The sequence below is a fragment of the Ursus arctos genome, unplaced genomic scaffold, assembly GCF_023065955.2.
Source record: "Ursus arctos isolate Adak ecotype North America unplaced genomic scaffold, UrsArc2.0 scaffold_26, whole genome shotgun sequence".
Taxonomy (NCBI): Eukaryota; Metazoa; Chordata; class Mammalia; order Carnivora; family Ursidae; genus Ursus; species Ursus arctos.
Window position 1 is genome coordinate 39521966 of NW_026622941.1, and position 21090 is coordinate 39543055.

General features: G+C 58.6%; 2 protein-coding genes across 2 annotated transcripts; one reads left to right on the forward strand and one right to left on the reverse strand.

Moving 5' to 3' along the window:
• The first annotated feature begins 1135 nt into the window (after positions 1-1135).
• Positions 1136-4149, forward strand: WNT1 (Wnt family member 1). The gene is made up of 4 exons (XM_026501565.1): positions 1136-1239; positions 1966-2219; positions 2916-3181; positions 3661-4149. Exons 1-4 carry the CDS (start codon positions 1136-1138, stop codon positions 4147-4149), a joined length of 1113 nt encoding a protein of 370 aa, XP_026357350.1.
• An 11984-nt stretch (positions 4150-16133) lies between these two features.
• Positions 16134-18822, reverse strand: DDN (dendrin). Its single transcript, XM_026501962.4, has 2 exons — positions 18614-18822; positions 16134-18197 (listed from the first exon to the last, which is right to left on the reverse strand). The coding sequence occupies exons 1-2, from the start codon at positions 18820-18822 to the stop codon at positions 16286-16288; spliced, it is 2121 nt and encodes a 706-aa protein (XP_026357747.2). The 3' UTR covers positions 16134-16285.
• Positions 18823-21090: the final 2268 nt, after the last annotated feature.

The following is a 21090-nucleotide window of genomic DNA, read 5'->3' on the forward strand; positions in this document are numbered from 1 at the left end:
AGCTGCCACCTCCTTCCCCACACATAGATGATGCACTGTCCCAGGCGGTGGCTGTGACAAGATGACTCCATAGATCCCTTCTGACCTGAGCTAAATTGCAAGATTCTTTGGAAAGGTTCCGAACATCTCCAAACATGGAGTTTCCCTACATGAGGACACACATGGGTGCACAGCCTCACAGCACACTCACACATTCTCATATGCATTCACATTTGCATTGTCCCACTTACACACACGCACACCACACACGCACACACAGTCACCTGGGCACGCCTTCCAGCCCACAAACACAAACTGCCGCTGTCCCCGGTTTCTCTCCACGGCAGGCTCTGTTTGGTGAACTCAGCCCCAACCCACCCACCCCCCGGGATTGCACGACCCCACCCGCACCCTCAGGCTCCCGCTTATCCTTCCTTCCCTGTCCAGCCGTCGGGGGTTCCTGGGAAGGAGGCGTCTCCTCGGAGTCGCTGCCCAGAACGACAGCTTTCCTCTCCTTCCTCTCTGCTCAGGAGTGGGGAGAGAGGGGACACCGGCGGGGCCGGGGCTGACGTCGAGGGGACAGCCCCACGGCCGGTGGTGGCGAAGCCGCCGGGCTGCAGGCCCGCTCTGCCCGTAGCACACTATCGCCGCGCCCCCTGGCGGACGCTGGTCCCCGACGGGCTCCGGACGCCAGGAGGAGTGAGGCGGGCGCGCGTGGGAGGGCGTCCCAAGGGGAGGGGTCGGCGGCCAGTGCAGGCCCGGAGGCGGGAGCCACCGGGCAGGGGGCGGGGGTGAGCCCCGACGGCCAGCCCGTCAGCTCTCGCCTCAGACGGGCGGGAGCCACGGCCCCGCTCGCTGCCCATTGTCTGCGCCCCTGACCGGAGCGCCCTGGTGCCACAGTGCGGCCCGGCGGGGCAGCCTCCTATCGTCACTTCAGCCAGCGCCGCAACTATAAGAGGCGGTGCCGCCCGCCGTGGCTGCCTCAGCCCACCAGCTGGGACCGCGAGCCATGCTGCCCGCCGCCCGCCCCCAGGGCTGTTAGAGCCAGACTGCGAACTCTCGCCACCGCCGCCACCGCCGCGTCCCGTCCCACCGTCGCGGGCAGCAGCCAAAGCCGCCCCAACTTCGGCACAGAGCAGGCGAGGCCGGGCAGGCCATGGGGCACTGGGCGCTGCTGCCCGGCTGGGTTTCTGCTACGCTGTGGCTGGCGCTGGCCGCTCTGCCTGCAGCCCTGGCCGCCAACAGCAGTGGCCGATGGTGGTAAGTGAGCTGGTGCGGGGTCGCCACTTGTCCCGGGGCGCAGAGCCAGGGGCCAGCCCCAGCCAGCTCCCACGCTCTGGGATCCGTCCGCAGACGGGCTCCCTCCAGCGCACTGACTTCCCTCCGAGACACCGAGGGGCGCTCTGGAGCGCAGCTGCTCCAGAGAATCTAGTTCTGATGAGGTGGGGTGAATGGTCCGCCCGCGGCGGCCCACGATACTCCAGGCAGGGAGCCCACTGCCATCTAGCACCGCCCTTCGTCCGTGAGCCCCAAACCCAGCCTCACGGTGCTGGCCACACCACAGGTTTCCCTGCCCCGGGAAGCGAAGCACCCGGCTGGTGCTCTGAAAGGAGGCGAGAAGAGGGTGGGACTCCTAAGCATTTCACGCCTTGGGTGGGCACGGACTCCAGGCCAGGATTTCCTCGCCCAGGCTGCCCAGAAGCAGTCTCTCAGAGCCAAGGTGGACATCGAGGCTTCAGGTTTCCCATGCCTCCCCGGTCCAGTCCCCAGACCTAGTGCCCCGAGTGGCCCTGCACAAAACTCTGGACGCCCATTCCTTTCCAAACTAGTGAGCCAGGGAGCGCGGAGCCTTTACCTCATTACTGATCTCCTGCGACTCTCTCTGGCAAATAGCGCCAGGAAGAGGACAAGGCAGACACGACCTTTTGCATTAGGGTGCCAAAGCCTTCCTTCCAGAGCTTGAGCTCCTGTCATGCATCTCACCAGGGGCATCGTGAACGTAGCCTCCTCCACGAACCTGCTGACCGACTCCAAGAGTCTACAACTGGTGCTCGAGCCCAGTCTGCAGCTGCTGAGCCGCAAACAGCGGAGGCTGATCCGCCAGAACCCGGGGATCCTGCACAGCGTGAGCGGGGGGCTGCAGAGCGCCGTGCGAGAGTGCAAATGGCAGTTCCGCAACCGCCGCTGGAACTGCCCCACGGCTTCGGGGCCCCACCTCTTCGGCAAGATCGTCAACCGAGGTGGGTACCCAGGAAAGCGACGCTTCCGGGACCAGGGGAACGCAGGGTCACCCGCAGGGCAGGGGCGGGCGAGTGCAGGGACGATGTCCCGGGCGCCCGCAGGGTTACACGGTCAACCCGCCAAGAGCTTCCCGCCCCGCGCCAGCTCTGGGCCAGACTCGTCCTACCCGGCGTTTTCCAGCCGTGCACCTCGGGCGCGAAGCTTAACTTCTCTGCGCCACCGCCCGAGCAAAAGCGAGTTCTAAGCCGTGGACGCCGGCCGGCCACCGCTTTCCCAGCCCCTCTCACAGGCGCCGGGGAAGCTGATCTCCGCGAGCGTGCCTCGCCTCCAAGCCCAGCGAGGCTCGCAGCGCTGACACGGGCCGAAAGTTGGGGCTGCGGAGAGGTGTTGGCAGTGCAGAGTTCTTCCGCTCCCCTCTTTTCCGTGTTTTCTCTCTGGAGCTGCCCCACTTCCACTGAGGAGCCAAATGCGCCCCGAGTCTCCGGAGCGCGCGGTGACAAGCGTGGACCGGCTTGTGTGCCCACGCACGTGCTTTCTCTGTGAGACCAGCGTCCCAACGCCGCCGGCCGCGCGGCTCTCGGGACTGTAAGGGCGGAGTCGCGGCACCGGGCTCAAGGGTCCCCAACCCTCCACTGAGGAGGCCGGCCGCATCCGCGCGTTACCTCCTGGCTCATCCCCGCTCCCTTCCCGCACAGGCTGCCGGGAAACGGCCTTTATCTTCGCCATCACCTCCGCCGGCGTTACGCATTCAGTGGCACGCTCCTGCTCAGAGGGCTCCATCGAGTCCTGCACGTGCGACTACCGGCGGCGGGGTCCGGGGGGCCCCGATTGGCACTGGGGGGGATGCAGCGACAACATCGACTTCGGCCGCCTCTTCGGCAGGGAGTTCGTGGACTCCGGGGAGAAGGGGCGGGACCTGCGCTTCCTCATGAACCTTCACAACAACGAGGCGGGCCGCACGGTGAGCGGGCTTCAGGGGCTCTGCCTGGAAGTGGCAGGGATCTCCGGGTCCCTGAGCGGGGGCTGACCTCGAATCTGGGCAGTCGCGGTCGGTGATAAGGCCGGGCGTCAGGGCAGGGAACCAAGAGAGGCCGCCCAGAGGGTGCGGGAGGTTTGGAAGGGAAGGCGAAGAACGGAAGAGAGTGGCTGAAGGCAAGTAGAACCGAGGAGGTTAGAAGTCACACAGCCCGTGGAATGTATTGCCTACCGCCCCTCCGTTGTAATAATTCAAAGAACGAGGCTTGGAGGCCGGCACCACTGTCCGGCGTGGAGCAGAGGTGGGCCTGGTGTCCGAATCTCGGCGCGACATTTCGCGCCTCCCTTCCCCTTCCTCCCTTCCGCCTTTGCGGAGGTCCTGGCCCGGCCCGGGAGGGGGCGGTATCTGGGATGGTGGCTCTGGCTGTGCCGCCTGGGACACCCTTTCTTCCCCCTTCCTCCCAGACCGTGTTCTCCGAGATGCGCCAGGAGTGCAAGTGCCACGGGATGTCGGGCTCGTGCACGGTGCGCACGTGCTGGATGCGGCTGCCCACGCTGCGCGCCGTGGGCGACGTGCTGCGCGACCGATTCGATGGCGCCTCGCGCGTCCTCTACGGCAACCGCGGCAGCAACCGCGCCTCGCGGGCGGAACTGCTGCGCCTGGAGCCCGAAGACCCCGCTCACAAGCCGCCGTCCCCCCACGACCTCGTCTACTTTGAGAAATCGCCCAATTTCTGCACATACAGCGGACGCCTGGGGACAGCGGGCACCGCGGGGCGCGCCTGCAACAGCTCGTCGCCCGCGCTGGACGGCTGCGAGCTGCTCTGCTGTGGCCGGGGCCACCGCACGCGCACACAGCGCGTCACCGAGCGCTGCAACTGCACCTTCCACTGGTGCTGCCACGTCAGCTGCCGCAACTGCACGCACACGCGCGTACTGCACGAGTGTCTGTGAAACGCCGCGCGGACTGGCCCCCAGCAGCGTTCTCCTCTCGCCCACCTCCAAACAGACCCCCATGCGCACCCACCCGGTCCCTCCAGCCACACTCCCCGGGATTCCTACGTACGCGGTCATTTCTCCCCCGTCCTCCTACCTGGGGACTCCTGAAACCACTTGCCTGGGCCGGCATGAACCCTCTTGCCATCCTGAGGGACCTGCCCCGGACCTACCTCCCTCCCTCTCCCGGGAGACCCCTTGTTGCACTGCCCCCTGCTTGGCCAGGAGGTGAGAGAAGGATTCGTTCGCTCCCCCGTGGGGGTCAGCTTCTGATGGTGTGGCTTGGCCTCCTCCACCGCACCAGTGACCTCCTTGCCTCTCTCCCTCCCCTTTATCCTCAGTTTTTCTCCAGGTCCCCTCATGCCCTTCCCATTCTCCTGCCAAGGCCGCAGACCCTGAGCACACATCTGGGCATCAGGGCCTTTCTCCTCCCCACCTACAGTTGAACCAGGGGGTGCCAGGGTGAAAGGGCAGCTGTAGTGATGTGGAAAATGAGGTTGGGGGACCCAGCAGAAATACCCCCATTCTCCCAGCCTCTGTCATGGGGCCATTGAACAGCTGTGAGCCATGCCGCCCTCGGCCACCTCCTACCCCTTCCTGTCCTGCCTCCTCATCAGTGTGTAAATAATTTGCACTGAATCGTGGATACAAGGCCACGAGTTTGGTTGTTGTAAATAAAACTATTTATTGTGCTGGGTTCCAGCCTGGCTTGCAGAGACCACTTCCACCCCACCCTAACCAGTCCCTCTCCCTTCTCTCCTTCTGCTCTCCAGCCTTTTTTTGATCCCTCCTCCCCTCTCCCCAATTTCTCAAAGATGCTGTTGCCTACCGGAATCAGTATCTCCTTCCATTGTAGCTATTAGTGGCTCCTCGCCCCCACCAATGTAGTATCTTCCTCTGCAGAATAAAATCTCTATTTTTATCAATGACTTGGTGGCTTTTCCTTGAATCCAGAACACACCATTGCTTAGCTCTCTTAAACAAATAGGATATGTTGTTGGGGGACCTGTCGTTTCCTAGCCCTGCAAGAGGACCCTGAGATTCTGACCCTTGGATGACCTTAATGAGGCCACTGGGGATCCAGGTCTCCAGAAGACCCTGGTCGGGAGCCAAGAGACCCTGCAGGATTCTTCTTCCTATTCGAACAGCAACTGGCTGTGTGATATTGGGCAAGTCCAAACTGCCTCAGTTTCTTCCCTTGCTAAACGGGGATTAAACGGACTCTGAGCCTGACTTTCCTATCTGGAGTTGTGAAAATAGCCACAATTGAGTGATAGCCATGACCATGTTCTGAAAAGAAACTGAAGAAGAAAGAGAAATCTAAGCAGAAAGGGTGCTGCTGTAGAGCTTTTATTCCCTGAAGCCTATTTGCTTCACCTGGGGTCAGGGCGTGGGGCCCTGGGGAAGGCACTTCCCTCCCCAAGAGAAGGAAACACCTTATTAGGACCCCAGCTTCTAATCTGGGGCTCAGGAAGATCCAGGTAACATGATGGACTCTAGTTCTGGACCCAGAAGCTCAGAGATGATGGTGGGGAGCAGAAGGGAGCAGGAGGGCCAGAATCCAAACAGAGGCTAGGGCTTAAACCAATGTAACCAAAAGGAAACCCAAGTATGGTCCATAACCCAACCATTAAGTTCGCCGTTCCCATTAAGAGCCTGAAAGAGAACTGTTACTGATGACACAGATACCTCCGTGTGCGCAGTCACCAGAGTGGGCAGGAGCACTAATCCTGACCACACCCTAAACCTATCTCTAACCCTAATCCTCTCCCCATCCCTAGGTCTAGGTCTAACCTTAGCCTTAACCCTAACTTCAGACAAACACTAACCCTTTCCTAAGCTCTAATGCCTATCCCTAATCCTAACACTTCCCCCCAGGGGAGGACCTAAAGGGCAGGGGGAGCTATGAAGCACCCCACCCCCCAAGGGCAACTACTGATCCCAGATGACTGGAGAATTTCCCACTCTCTCCAGGACTCTTTTGCTGTTGTTGCTGCCTCCCACCTCTCCCTGGATATGTGAACTCTGACCCCAATGGCCTTTGGGGTATGTGTGGGGGTAGGGGAGTGGAGCCAGGAGCTGCTCAACCCTGCAACAGACATCCCTCTCCCTTTTTCTCCATCCGCCAAGCCAGCACCAGCTCAGCTCTGACGGGCAGTAGAGGGGGAGGAATAGAAAATGTATTGATCCAGAGTAGAAGGCACCTCATAAGCCTTGGGTTTCCAGTAAAGAACCCCCTGCAGAGAATGTCCAGTCTATAATCCAATGAATTATTAGATCCCCCAGCTTCCAAAGCAAGAAGTTAATGGGCTGCCAGAGGCAGGAGAGGGGGCTTGGACCCCTGCTGGACAATGCCCAGAGTTGGGGAGAAGCAGCGGTTGGGGAGCTGAAGGGTTGGCAGCTGTCCCCAACCACTCTCACCTAACTCCTACCTAACTCCAAGAGCTGGAACTGGTATCAGCTTTCAGGCCCAGAAGCTGGGGCCTCTGAGTCGAGCTGACACATAGGAGCTGGAGGAAGGGTAAAGGGAAGCAATGAATCCTGTCCGGCCCCTAATTAGATTTTCAACAAATCTGTTGTTTTCTCAGCCTCAGTTACCTTGTCTATTTGACAGGGATGGTTGTCAGTACTTAGTCTTCTCCTTCCAGAAGGTGATGAGGTTCAGATGAGATCATGTACATGAAAACTCCGGTCATTTGAACACTTGCTGACACCTCTTCTGTGCCAGGCATATGCCAAATGCTGGGGCTACAAGGATGTAAGAGCCAAAGTGCCCGCTTGGAGGAGTTTATGGTGTGGCCAGGGAATCAAGCACATAACATGTATTATCAAAATAGTAGGGGAGTGCAGTGATGGCTCAGTGACGTGCAAGGCTCTCTGCACACCCACAGAAGGTTTAAGGACAGACTCCCATACTCAAGTCCGCTGCATGGAGGCCCTTCACTTCCAGGGGCTGGGACTTCACAGTGGGTAGGGAAGTGCAGAGTAAGGCTGGGCCCCCAAGGGGCCATGCACTATTAAAGGAGGGGGGGAACAAGCAAAAGGGAGATAGGATCTGCAATGCATTACACGGAAGCTAATTGTTTTTTAAAAGATTATTTATTTATTTATTTATTTATTTATTTATTTATTTGAGAGAGAGAATGAGCAGGGGAGAGGGAGAAGCAGGCTTCCCGCTGAGCAGGGAGCAACCCGGGGCTCGATCCCAGGACCCTGGGAGCCTGACCTGAGCCTGAGCTGAAGGCAGACGCTTAACTGCCGGAGCCACCCGGGCACCCCGAAGCTAATTCTTTTGATGTTGCAGCCATTTGTGCCCTCCTCACCGAGGCCTGTGCCTAGCGAGGTCGCCAGAGGATAGTGCTGTCAGGAATGGGGCTGACGGCCCAGCTCTGCCCCAGCCGCCCAGGTTATCCTTCCGCCCACCTCTGATCTTCAGGTGCCAGGTGCCACACACCCAGGGGGACCGGAGGCTGCCAGGGACCCCGGACACACGGCCTCAGCGAGTGAGGGAGGCGCTGGTCCTGAAATATCCCGGGGGCAGCGGAAAAGCTGAGAGGACCGAGATGGCAGGCCTGCACAGTCCCCAGGGGGTCAGCGAGCCGGCACCACACACACCCTGCCACACGCACCCTGGAAAAACCCTGTCAGTGGGGCTGCAAATACCCCAGGGTCTAGCCCCCCCCCACCTCAGGCTGGCTCAGTCCTCCTCTCCAGGCCAGAGGGAGAAAAATAACAAAATGAGGAGAAAATAAGCTGTTTGGCTGTGGTGTGAGCAGGAATATCCATAGAGAGCTGCCCACCACTCACCCTTACTCACTCTTTCCACACCCAGCCGGGGCGCCCAGCAGGAGACAGACCACCCCCCTGCCCCCTCCCCCGTCTGGGCTAAAAGCAGACGCTGGTGAGCGAGCAGCAGGTTATAAATATGCCCGGGGAACTGCCGCCAACTCGCTCCCTTGTCATTCCCTGGGAGGGGATGGGGTGGGGCGGCTCCCAGGGAGGAGCCAGGGCTGCCCTGCTCCTGGGGCCCAGGAGGAAGTGGGGCTTCCAAGAGGCTACTGCACTTTTTTTTTTTTTTTGCCCTTTTCAAAGGGAAGGAACCACCACCACTTCATTTTCCCTGGACATCGGCTCATCTGCTCGGAGGTGGGGTTCCATCCCTCCCCGGGCCGGCGGCGGGGACCTCAGGAGGAGAGGGCCCAACGCCACCCTGGGTCATGGTGCGGCTCAGCGCCACTTCTCTTTCTCACACTCATCTACTCTCAGCAAAGCCCTAGTTCATTCATTCATTCGGAGAGCGTTTGCTGAGGGCCTGCTGAGCCCCAGGCCCCGTGCCTAAGCACACCTGCACGTCCAAGTGTCCGCACGTGTACGTGTATGCAGCACAGGGGCCCCAACTCCCGCGTGCTCACAACAGCACCAGCCCCCCGCGGACTTCTGGGCTTGACCCCAGCAGCCTCATCAGGGAGGGTAGAGCTTCAGGCTCCCAGTTCTGCCTCAAAGCAGGTTGGCGGAGGTGGGGAATGCTGAGAACCAGGGCCTTCAAGCATTCCTGTTCCCACTATTCCCCAGATAAATGAAGGGTCCTTTTTCTCCTCCCTGCCCAATCATCTCCCAGTGCAGGCGCCATGCCAGGAAGAAAGAGCCACTCTGTGGGAGGCTGGGGGGCACCTGCCCAGGCTGCCAGAGCCTCATGCTTCCCAGCCACTTGCCAAGTAGGTGCCAAGCTGGGCAAAAGGGGGCAGTGCCACCCTGGGAAGCTTCCAGCTCTCCTCCCACAGGGCTGAACCCCTCCCCTCTCCCTCCTCCCTATTAATCCTCGGAAGTGAAGGGGCCGTCCCTGGCGGCCCCTCGGCCCTATTGTGGCCCCTCGCCCTCCTCGGCTGGCGTCTAATTAACTCCTCCTGCCCCCGGTTTTGTGTGCCCCCCTTACCCCACCTTGTCGGCCCCGCCCCTCCGCTCGGCCTGCTCCCCCCCACGGACATTCCAGCCCGGCCGGGCTGGTGTGCCAGGGCAACCAGGGCCGGACCGAGGCCTAATCCTCCCGCCGCCTGGCCCGGCTGGGGGAGCCCCACTCACCTCCCCGCTCTCTGGGGGCTGCCCGGCTCGGCTGCGGCGGAGACACACAATCCGGACAAAGGGGCAGCCCCCAGGGGGCTAACTCAGCCTTCACGCCCAGGTTGTGCGGCATTTGGGGAGTTTAATGAATTGTCCATCACGCCTTTCAGGGCCCGCCCGTCAGCCTGGATTAATCTTCGGAGCCCTGGTGGGGTAGGAGACACTAAGCCTGTATTTATTACTCTCCCATTGTCACTAATTGAGGTAATTATCTGTGACTCTGGCCTGGCCAACAATACGGCATTCACTCCCGGGACCTCGATGGGCCTGGCTCCCACTCTCAGCACCAACCCTCCCTCCTCTCTTCTCCCAAACCCGCCAAGGGCTAAGTTGGGCCCTAGAGCATGTTGGGAAAGTGGACAATGTCCCACAATGCCTCACCTCCCACCCGGTGTCTCCCACAGCCACCACTATGGAGTTGCAGCTAGGGAGAAGCCTGGTCCCCCCCAAGTAGATGAGAAAAGGAAGGCAGCCTGCCTGGGGACAGGTTTGAGTGGCAGAGCCCCCAGGTCACACAGGGACATGTTTCTGAGATTGGGGTTTTCTGGACTCTCCAACTCCTCATCTTTGGGCTGGTGACACCAGGGTCTCATAGGGCCCTTCTGTGGATGCACCTTTGTGCTCCTGTAGCCTCCAGAGTTGCAGAGTGCTGGGAGGCCCTAATCCCTAGCAGGCATACTCTCAGGAGGTCCCTAGGCCTTCCAGAGCTGGCGGCGTGGCTGTGGATATGGTTGGGAGAGAGACTAGGGAACGGCTGGTCAGGGAGCTCAGAAAAGGCAAGAGGAGTCATCTCAGGAAGGGACATCTGGGGGTCACAGTAATGTGGCCATGCAGCAACCTTAGGGAGAAACGTGGATTCGGAGAGGTGAGCAGTGCCAAAGAGTAGATTTCACGTGGAGATGGCTTCCCAGGTCAAGGCGATTGGCCTGGGGAACAGGTGTGTGTGTGTGTGTCTGTGTGTGCGTGTGTGTGTGTGTGTGTGTGTGTGTGTATGTGTATGTAAAAGAGAGAGAAAGATAGCCAAGGAAGATTTGGTTTTTGATTAGGACTAGACATTGAGCTCTTTGAGGACAGGGACTGTGTCTTGGTCACTGTTGTTTTTCCAAGAGCCTGACACTGTACCTGACACATAGTAGGTACTGTCCAGCGAGTGGATGGATGGGTGCATGAGGCCAGTTCTTACACTGGAGTTGGGGGTCTGTTGGCTCTTCTTTTTCATAGCTGCACTTAGCCTTTTTATTCTGTCTCTGCATTTGCTGGAAGGAAATGTCTAGACCATCCAGGGACAGTTCTTGAACGGGCACTCCTCCAACTGCAAACATTTTAAGGACCTGGGCAGAACGCAGAGCTACAGTTGGAACAGCGCCATCTTGTGGTGCCTCTTGGAAGAGCTGCTGGAGAGACTCCAGCAAAGAAAGCAGGGTTATCCCCTATGCTGGGGGGTGGGAACCCGAGGCAGCAGCCCCCTCTCCTCCCGTACATCTGAGGCGGAATTGCTGTGCCAGTGTTCCTGTTACAGTTTTATCATTTGTTCCTACCTTCTGCCAGCATTTGCTGGGAGCCTGCTCCAGGCCAAGCTTGTAGCGGATACAGAGCTAAATCAAAGGCTCTACCCTTGAGTAGCTCATGGTCCAGCAGGGGATTCCACAACGCAACAAGACCAACGAGGTCATAATCAGGCAGCAGGGGAAACGATGATATAGGTGTTGAGGAGGCAACTGGGACGTTCACAGCTCAAAAGCTCTCTGTCCCTCCCCTCTTCCTCAATTCCTTTCACTAAAGCTCAAACGTTTATCCTTGCTTTCCAGAGACGCTTCATGATTTGGCCGGCACACATCATTCCAGGATCACTGCACCTTTGCATTCCCCAGTGCCTCTGTTCCCTGTGAAGGCTTTGTGCTTTCCTACCTCTCTACCTTTGCGCACACCCTGGAATGCACCTCTTCCCCATCCCCCCCTACTGATACCCATCTGGGATGTCCCTCCCTCTGGTAAGCTCTTCTAATTTCCCTTGGCAAAGTGGCCTTGCCTCCTGAAGCAGCTTCTTGGCGGGGCTTCCGTTAACAGCACATACTGGCTGTCCCGTGGAAGGTTATCTGCATAAGTTACTTATCCTCTTACTAGGCTTCTACCTTCCTGAGGACATGGGCCCCATGTTTTGTTCATCTGGGCATTCCTTGCGGCACTGAGCTAGGCACAACGTATGCCATCATTAAGAGAAGAAAGAGATGGACGGATGGATGAATAAATGGATGAATGAATGGGTGAATAAATGGATGGATGGATGGATGGATGGATGGATGACAGAGGGGTTGGTAAATGGATAGGTGGGATGTATAGATGGGGGGATGCGTGCATGGATGAACAAAAGGATGGAGGCATGCACGGATGGATAGATGGATGGATGAAGCAATTCTTCTTTAAAAGGACTCATCAAAAGCTATGTAGTATCCGGGGCTTCAAGGGAGGAAGCCCACTCCATGCCAAAACATGCAGGAGAGGGGACAGTAGCCAGCCTGAGCCTTCCTTCACTGACGAATGCACCCTCAGTGACTCACCTCCCACTCCCCAGAAGTCAGTCACAGTCGGGGAACTGCTCCTTCTTACACACTTGTCTAGATCCTCAGGAAGGCCTTCATTAACATACATTATGTCGTAAAGCCTACACTGGAATGATTTTGTGGGTTTCCTCTCCCGTATCCCGTGTGTGTCTCACACACACCCTAGATTGGAAGCTCCCTGGAAATAGGAGCCCTGTCTGAGTCTCTTGTGTGTCCCTAGGGCCTGGCAGATAAGTTCAATGAAGGAGGGAACAGATGAATAACTGAGGAAACGCTCACCCTTCTCCATAGACGTACTTTGCCCACTACTTACATACGCATGGCCAGCCATCTCTCCCGGTCCTCTTCTCCTCACACGCCATATATACGCTCCTGACCCCGAATGCCCTAAAGTCCCAGAATTATGGCCTGGTTCTTTGTTACCCATTTGTGGCTGATCTAGGGAAGTCCCAGGGCTCTCATGAGAGTCTGAAAGGAGAGGGGGCCTGTAGGCTCTCTAAAGCCATATTAACCCGGCCCCATTTGGGACAGAAAAGGGCTTCCCTGAGAAGAACCTGGCTGTTGGGAGGGTAGTGGCCTGTGCTAACCTGAGAGCTGCTGCCCCAAACTGACCACGCCCTCCTGCGTCTGCTGTCCCTACACCTGACCTGTGAGGCTGTCCCAAGGTTGGGGGTGGTTGTGGCCTTCGTCTCAAGGCTGGCCAGCTGGCAGACACAGCCAGATTTAGAAGTCATTTTCACAGCAGGGAGCCTCCAGCCTCCCACCCACAGTGCCCTGCAGGGCCAGTCTGAGATATGGCTCACCAAGGGCTGGCCCCCAGACCTGCAGTCACTCCTCCCCTTCTCTCTGTCCCTTTCTCCCCAGATCTTTAGCAGCCAGAGCTGACTCCAGCCTCAGGCAAAGATGAAGGAAGTCCTGGGGAAGCAGGGTGTGTTGCCTGGCACCCTAACTACGCAAAGGCTCCCTGTGCACCATCCACCCATTCAAGGGACTGTGTCTCCACCCCAGGGCTCCTCCTCTTGACCTGTTCCTCCTCTTCCCCAACCTCTACTTCTCTCTCCCTCCCCAATACTCATGAAACAGCTCTAGAGAGAAATAATAACCAGAGCTTAACACTTGTTATTCCAACCAGGCATTGTTCCAAGTTCTTTTCATATCAAATCATTTAATCTTGCCAACAAGCCTATGAAAAAAAGCACTATTCATAACCCCATCTTATAACTGAGGACACCAAGACACAGAGAGATTGAGTAACTTGCCCAGGGTCACACAGCTAGTGTGAGGTAGAGGCAACAGGCCCCAGAGTCCATGCTCTAAACACAATGCTATCCTATTTCTGTGATGATGGTAATAGGGTGGGTGAACTCTTAGAAACTGACCTCCTGCGTGTTCAGCCTCACAGAGGCTTTGGCAGTATGGTGGAGTCTCCCTCCACGGGGCCAGCCCCTCCACTACCCACATGGCTCACCTCTTCTACCAATCCGAGAGCCTGGAGCCCCTGGGCTGTAGCAGAATCCAAGCAGATGCTCTCATCACTGCCCTGGTCTTCCTCAGTCTTCCTCCCGGCCTCCAGTCCATTCTCTTCTCAAGCCCAGAGGTCCAAGGCACACACTCCTGAGGGGGCCAGGCTCGCCCCAGCCTGCCCTCAGTTTTCACGCCTGTCTTTATCTGAATGTACCCTCAACTCCAGACTAACCAGACCGTTTGGTAATTTCCTACACATACTCTGCTTCCCCATATCCATATGTCTATTTTTGCTCTTCCCTCTACTTGGAACTCCTTTCCCCAAATTCTATCTCAGATGCCACCTCCTTCAGGGAGCCTTTCCTGATCTCATAAAATCCATACAATCTCCCTTGGTTGACGCCTTGTAATACTTACCACTCGCTGCCCACTACTATCATTATTGGTGTTTCCATCTTCGCCCCATTGCAGGCAGGCCTTACTCATCTCTTTTCTGGAGCCCAGCCCAGGGCCTGCTTCCTCTCAGGTGCTCAGTAAATGCTCAGTAGTTAGAACTGGTAGTAGTTAGACTTGCAGGTGGAACGTAGACCTCAGGACACTTTGATCACTGCCGGAGGTGAACCCTATGCCCTGTACTTCCTCCAGCAAGAGCTAACTTGAAACCTGACATTGTGGGTCCCAGGCAGGTTCTGGGATGGACTCTCCAGGGTAATTTTGATCAATGCTCTCCCCTCAGGTTCAGAAGCCCAAAGAGACGACCCCCCCCCAACCGAACCAAGGTCAGCCTGCCCCAGTGCAGCGTCCAGCCCAGCGACCTCCCGAACTGTCCTGGCCTGTCTGATCTCTCCCAGTGCGGGTAGGGAGTGACATCAAGATAACTGAAGACCAAAATCCTAAGTGGCCTGAGAACGGGGCTGGGGCTCTGAACGCTGAGCGGGAGTTGGAGTGACTTGGTAGGGATGGGGGCAGAGGCGGGCGGCCAGGACTCCGCGACTGAGTCTGGGCGAAGCCCCCGCGCCCGCCGAGTCGGCGGCTAAATATACCCAGGCTGACTCAGCCCTTGCCCGGAATAGGGGGTGGGGGGAGTGCGCCGGGGCAGTGGGAAGAGGCAGCGGGGGTGGGGTGGGGGGCAAGGAAGGAAGAGTCCGACTGGGGGTGACGGGGTGAGCAGGGAGTTTCCATCAAAGGAAGGAGTCCCCCCAGCCCCCCACCGGGCGGGAAGAAACAGTGGAGCCCTGGGGGGAGGAACACTGGAGGCAGTGGGCCAGTGAAAGGAAAAAGATGCCAAGGTTGGACAAAGGGAAGCTTAGATTTATTGAGCGCCTACTGTGTGCCAGGCACTGTGCAAGGCGCTTTACATACATTATCGCATAAAATCCTCACAACAACCCTGCGAGGTAGGTGTTTATAAACCCCCATTTGACAGATGAGGAAACTGAGGCTCAGGGAGGTGAAGTGATTTGGCCAAATTCACATGGCTAATAAATAGAGACAGAACTGTCCAAGATCGGAGAGAGAAAAGACTTCAGTGTCTGGGTCCCACGCCGGTTGGCGTGGGTGAGTACAAAGAGGGGCTCCGCGCGCTCCAGAGGTCTAGAAGGCCAGAGGCCTGCCCCCGACCTCGTAGGCTGGAGGTGGCAAAGCGGGGGACCCGCGCGCAGTAACTGGGTATCAACTGGTTAACTAGCAGTGCCGGGGTAGGGGGAACTCGGGAATTAGCTACCGGGGAAATCCGCGACCTGCGCGCGCCCCGTAGTGGCTACAGCGAGTATCACACCCCACACCTACAGGCTTTTTGGGATCAACCTCCCCGCCCCCTTCCTTCCCTGGCCAAGGTTTCTGGAAGGGGCAGAGATGCAAGAAATTTTCAGGGTTCTTTCAGATGAGTGATACCACCGGGGTGGGAAACCGTGGTAACGATTCAGAGCATCACTAAGGAACACTGGGGAGGAGGAAAAGGGGGAAGGCCTAAAGAGGTCCCAAGCTGATTCACTGGCTGCCTTCCCTCCCCAGCTCGGACCACCACAGGCCAGGGACAGTGACAAGGCCACCATCCTGCTCTGCCTTGGGGAGACCTCACCTAAACCTAAGAGACTGGGATAGAAGCCCTTACCCACTTGCTCAGATCTTCTGCAAACCCTGGACAGTCTCTTGAATATTGAGGATGAGTGTAGGTGACAATGAAGCCATCCGAGAGACCCTCAGACTCTGTTCATTTATTCCTAATTCTTTCTTGGCCTGTGGAGGAGAGGGTGAGATAAAAGCCGCCCCCAAGGATCCAAAGCATCAGGGATGAACTTATCCTGAGACGTATGACACCACAGTGAGCCCTCTTCCTGTTTTGCTGGTTGTATCTGGATCTATCCCTCTTCTGCCAAGGGCCTCTATGTCACCTGGTCACCTCAGTCAGAAGCCTCTCCATCACTTTCTCCCCGCAAGCCCCAAGATCCTGTCCTAAAGTTGCCCTATGGCTACAACACCCCTGCCCTCCCACCTGATCCTGGCTAAACTGCTCTGCATCAGCCCCTGCTGAAGACCTTACCCCAGCGACCTGAACAGAGCAGGCATTAAAGTCCACTGCTCATCCTCACCTTTCCTGGGAAGGAAGGAAGGAAGGAAGGAAGGAAGGAAGGAAGGAAGGAAGGAAGGAAGGAAGGAAGGAAGGAAGGAAGGGGAAAAGAAAGAAAGAAAGAAAGAAAGAAAGAAAGAAAGAAAGAAAGAAAAGAAAGAAGAAAAGAAAGAAAGAAAGAAAGAAAGAAAGAAAGAAAGAGAGAAAGAAAGAAAAGAAATCACGAATTGGCATATGCTCCCTTTCCTTTCATTTGGGCGGCTTCTATTTCAAGTATGGGAACGATTCTGGGGAAGGGGTACGAGGAAGTCTGTGAGGAAGAAAGAGGACCAGTGGGCCCAAGGATGGAAAAGTGGGGAACACACATACAAGAAAGGGCCTGTCACTGCCGCTCCCTATTTCCCTGTGGGATCCCCTTAGCGTCCCTCGTTCCGAAGAGGGCCTCCTCGGTTCGGCTGATGACATCTAGAATCTCTCGGATACTGTCGCTCAGCTCTGCTGTCTTCCCGCCTTCCCCGGGCCGGGGCCGCTCATTTCGCCAGGAGGCGCCCGAGGCTTCCGTGTCGCTTCCATCAGAAGAGCCGCTATGGACGCTGAGCTCTGCAGCCTCGTCCGAGTCCGAGTCTGGGGCGGTGTGACGGCGGATGCGGGATACGGCTTCCCGCAGGGCCCCGGCGTAGGGCCCTGGGGTCCGCGCCCAGCCCCGACCCGCGCGCCGTGGGGCCGCCGCCACTTCCTCCGAGCCCTCGGCACTGAGCGTGCCTCCTGAAGCCGCTGGGCCTAAGGCTGAGCGCTCTGGGCTACCTGGCTGCGTGGGGGCGTCCCGAAGGTTTACTTCGCCAACCGGGAGCCCCAAGATGCGGGAGGCGCGCTCCTCCAAGGAGGAGTCCGCGGGCTCCCCGCCCTCAGCTTCGAACCCGCGCCCCCCACCGAGCTGGTGTGAAAGGCGACTGCTCAAGAGCAGTTTTTGGCAAGGGGAGGGAAAGGCCGCGGCTCCCTCGCCCTCCTCCTTGTTGGGCTTCGGTTGATTAGGGGCATCCCCCACGACGCGCGGCACACCATCGGGTGAAAGCTGTACATGCTGGGTTCGAGGGGTTGGAACATACTGTGACCGTATCACCACGCACGTGGCGTCAATGACAAAGACGCCTTCTCCACGAGCAGGGCCGCGGGAAATGCGGGGCAGGGTGTGGGCGCGGCGGGTCCCCTTCCAACCCTCCAAGGTCTCAGGTCCGGCCCCCTCTCTATGACCCAGGGACTCTCTCCATCCCGTACCTCCTGGAGCCCAGGGTCTGGGCAGGGTCTGGCTCTGTCGGGGCGGCTGCTTTTTAAGGGAGGGAAGCCAGCATTTGGGGAGCCAGCTCTGTTCCTTACTTTCTTTCCCTTCCCCGGAGCCCTTGAGATGGGGCCTGGACCTGGGAGCGGGACGCGGGGGGCTGGGAGTCGCAGGGGCCAACCCCGCAGGAGCTGTCTCAGTGCTTGGGCTCCCAGCGGCTTTGGCTTGGGGATGGCCGTCGCTACCACTATTCGGGCCAGCAGTGGCCAGCCCCAGGCTTTTCTCCGCGGCGCCCTTGCTGGACTCCAGCCTCGGCCCGGCTGTTCCACAGCCCGGGGATCCCCCCAAGAGACCCCGCCCCTGTCGGAGACCCCAAGCCCCGAGGACGTCCCGGTAGATCCGAGGATCCAGCCTCTTCTTTGCGTACCCTCCCTCTGTCCTGGCCGGAGTCGGAGCAGAGGCTGCGGAGGCTGGCGCCTGAGAGGGCTCGGGACCTCGCTTAGACCCCAAGGTCTTGTGGGGGCCTTCGTAAGAAGGTGGAGCCACGTAGGGTGGCGGGCGGTCCCAGCGTCGTCGCAGGGCTGTCCCGGCTGCGCCTCTCAGCAGCAGGTGAGCCTCGTAGCTGGGGGGCCCTGGCCGCCTACCTCCCCAGGGCCCCGCCCACGCCGCCCCTGGGTCGCTCTGCGGCTGCGCGGATGGACGGGGCGGTTGCCCCGCCGGCCCCAGGCGCTCGGGTCGTGAAGGAGCTGGGGGCCCTACAGGCTGGGCCACCCGAGGGGCGTTCCGAGGTTCCGGGCGGGGCCGACCGGGGGGGCTCCTTCGGGCCCCACCAGCCTTGCGCCTTTTTCGCTCGGTCTCCTTGGCCTCCCGCTCCTGCGATGCCGCTTTCCTTTTCTCTTGCTCCCGGGCTCGGGCCTCGGCCGGGGGCCCCGCCCGCCAGTTGGTCGCCTCCTGCAGCACCCTGGAGGCCCAGGGACGGCGGGGCGGCGGCTCAGGGGATCCCGGGCGCGGCCCACACCTGGGACAATGAGCAGGAACCCAGGTGAGCAGTTTGTGGGGGAAGGGAGCCGAGGTCCGGGGAGCTGGGAGCACTGGAGACCATTTGGGGCAGCCGTGTGGAGGGGTGTGTGTGAGTGTGTGCCCGTGTGCACGTGCGTATATGTTAGGGCTGAAGTCGAAGCCGGACTCCTCACCACCTCTCCATGCACACTTTAACAGCGTCTGCCCCATCTCACCTCCTGCCCTTTCTCACACCCACTCCTGCCCCCCAAAACAATGCGGGAAGAGTCAGGCCGCAGCCCTCGGGATGGGGTAGGGGGAGGCGTGGGAAAGAGAAAGGGGACCAGCAGCACTGGCTGGTGCCTGCAGGGAGGTCTGGACCCCACTCCCCGCCCCACCACTCTTCCCCTCACCCGTCACCCCTCCTTCACTCACGTGCGGCTCTGGGGCCCACGGGCCCAGTGGCTGGCTTGGAAGTCCATGGGCTGTCGAGGAGGGGCGCGGCGACTATAATGACAGGAAATAGTCTTCACTTCGATCACCAGCAGCTTGGATTTCTGCACCCAGAGGCAGCTGCCAGACTCCTCATCCTGGGGCTCCCGGGGGCTGTCGGGCCCCTCGGAGAATAGCTGGCCATCCAGCATCCTGCCCCACCCCACCCCGGCCCCCCACCCTCCCACCCGCCCCGAGAGCCCCCTCCCAGCCCGAGGAGCCGGCGCCCACTGCAGAGCGACGGGCCCAGAGACTGGGGACTATATATACCCCGGCACACGTGTGTGCCTGTCTGTGTGTGTGTGCGCGCGCATGTGACACGGTGCGGCGCGGACGGCACCGCGCTGCTACCTCCCCCATGTGCACGGCCGCCCCCTGGGGCCCGGGATTGAGCGCCCCTTCCCACTGCTCATGTCCCCCAAGCCTGATGGGACCTGCGCGAGTGGGCAGGGGACTTCTTATTTTTGCCAAGCTGACGGTGCCCTTCCCCCACCCCCATTTCTTCAACCTTCCTGTCGTTTTAACCCTTCACTCTTCTGCTTGTCGGGGTGCCCCACCACCAGGGTTCTGCCACAGGCTTCCTGCCTCGGACTTCAGTTTCCCCAACAGGGAGGTGACGGGAATGGAACTCAAGGTCTCTGCCTGCCACTCTCTGCTGGTTTCCATGGGGTTGGGGTGCAGGGGGTCTATTTTTAGCGGCAGTGGCTGTTCGGGTGCAGAGAGATGAGTAACCAGCTTCCATGCGGTGGAGGGAGGAGGCGGTGGCTTTCACGCAGCTTTTATGTGACTCTGGGGGAGAGCTGCTTCCCCCAAGCTCAGAAATGGTGACCCCCCACACCTTTAACTCCTTACCCTCTCAGTGTTGCAGCCCGGGGCTGCTGGTAGGACACAGGAGTCTGTCCTGGCCATCCAAACTGTCCCAGGCTCCTATTCTAGATGTTTGTCCTTGGGCACCTATGGAGCCCTCTCCCCACAGCAGGCTCTCTCCCCCAATCCAGAAGCCAGGATTTGGGGGTCATACTGTTCTGTGCCCACACAGCTCTGCTCAGCCTTATGGAGGACAGACTAAGGTGCTTATGCATTTGCACCCTTTCAGAAGGGATGGAGGAGGAATGGTGTGCTCCCTTGGCAAAACCAATCCCCTAGCAACTGAAATGATAAAAGTGGCCCCCGTTTCCCAGCGTAGAGCTCCCCATCATCACCACTACCACAATGCCTAGCTCACTTACCCCCCCACCTGAAGTGGAGCTCAAGATGCTTACCTTTTACGCTCATTCTGTCCCAGGGGCGGGGGGTGTTGCTTACATCCATATGATCCCTCCCCCCAAGCCTATACCAGGTGTCCCCTGATTCACCATGGTAATGTTAGTGGCAGCACAGCCCACGCCAACCCTTCCATGCAGAGACTTAGCAACCATGCCTGGCAACCATGGCAGCAGCTCCAGTGGAGGGGAGGGGTGCAGGGAGGTGGGAGAAGAGTGTGTATGGCAATGGTTTCTGAGGAAGAAGGGATAATTTCCCTCTTCTGAGAGGAACAGGTAAGAATAGGCTATGAGTCTCCTTAATTTTGTTCCTGTCTTTCCTTCTGCTCCATTCTCAGATTTTGAGACTAATTGATTAGGTTTTAGAGGAGAATGAGAGAGGCAAAAGATTATGCAGCCCTTTGGGTACAGACCCTTCCTTTTAAGAGGATGGGGCCAGGGGGGTTGTTGTGGGGCAGAGACTGACTTCGTGAGAACTAGAGCAACCAAACCCAGCCCCCCTGCTCCCTAATATGAACCTTTAGAGATAACCCAAACAGCCGCTCTTCCCTCCATTTGACAACACCCCCTCCCCCACTTTACACACCTACCAGCTGCACTCTGGTGGTTCTTTGCTCGAAGGTGCTTCCTTCTACTCAGGTCCCACCAGAGTCCTAGGGCTTTTTAAAGCCCTTGGCTCCTCCCCAGACAAACCCTCCATGATGGAATGTGACATAAGAAGACATCTGTCCTTTCCACCATGCACTCACCCCCACACGCATAAATATACTCCATTTCTAATAACTTGGAAGCCTCCCTCCCCCAAGTCTGGGAATGTGCTGTGAGCTGTGAAGAGGTGAATGCAGAAGCGGGGACTTTCTCCAAAGCCAGGATGGCAGCCCTGACAGCCGCCTTCACACTTTTCCCCCATGAGCCATGAGGAAGCCTGCTTTGGAGGAACTGGTTTGGTATGGCAGGGTTCATCAGAGTTCTTAGGTAGGTGGGGGCTAGGTAGGGGCTAGGAGGTACTCTGAGATTGCTTCTGGTCTTGGACAGGAAATGGTATCAAACCTTCAAGTCGGTGGTGAGATGGTACCCAAAATTGGGCTCAGGCCCAACAGCCTAGCAGTCCTTATGGTATTTGGTGTTGACTGTTTTGGTTCACGTGGTTTCAGCAGA

What these genes read in the sequence shown, in the direction of transcription:
- WNT1 (XM_026501565.1), top strand. Translation starts at nt 1,136, where the DNA reads ATGGGGCACTGGGCGCTGCTGCCCGGCTGGGTTTCTGCTACGCTGTGG. An exon ending in AACAGCAGTGGCCGATGGTG is followed by an intron (nt 1,240 to 1,965) that starts GTAAGTGAGCTG and finishes GCATCTCACCAG; the next exon opens with GGGCATCGTGAACGTAGCCT. An exon ending in CGGCAAGATCGTCAACCGAG is followed by an intron (nt 2,220 to 2,915) that starts GTGGGTACCCAG and finishes CTTCCCGCACAG; the next exon opens with GCTGCCGGGAAACGGCCTTT.
- DDN (XM_026501962.4), bottom strand. Translation starts at nt 18,822, where the DNA reads ATGCTGGATGGCCAGCTATTCTCCGAGGGGCCCGACAGCCCCCGGGAG. An exon ending in CGTGGGCCCCAGAGCCGCAC is followed by an intron (nt 18,198 to 18,613) that starts GTGAGTGAAGGA and finishes TCATTGTCCCAG; the next exon opens with GTGTGGGCCGCGCCCGGGAT.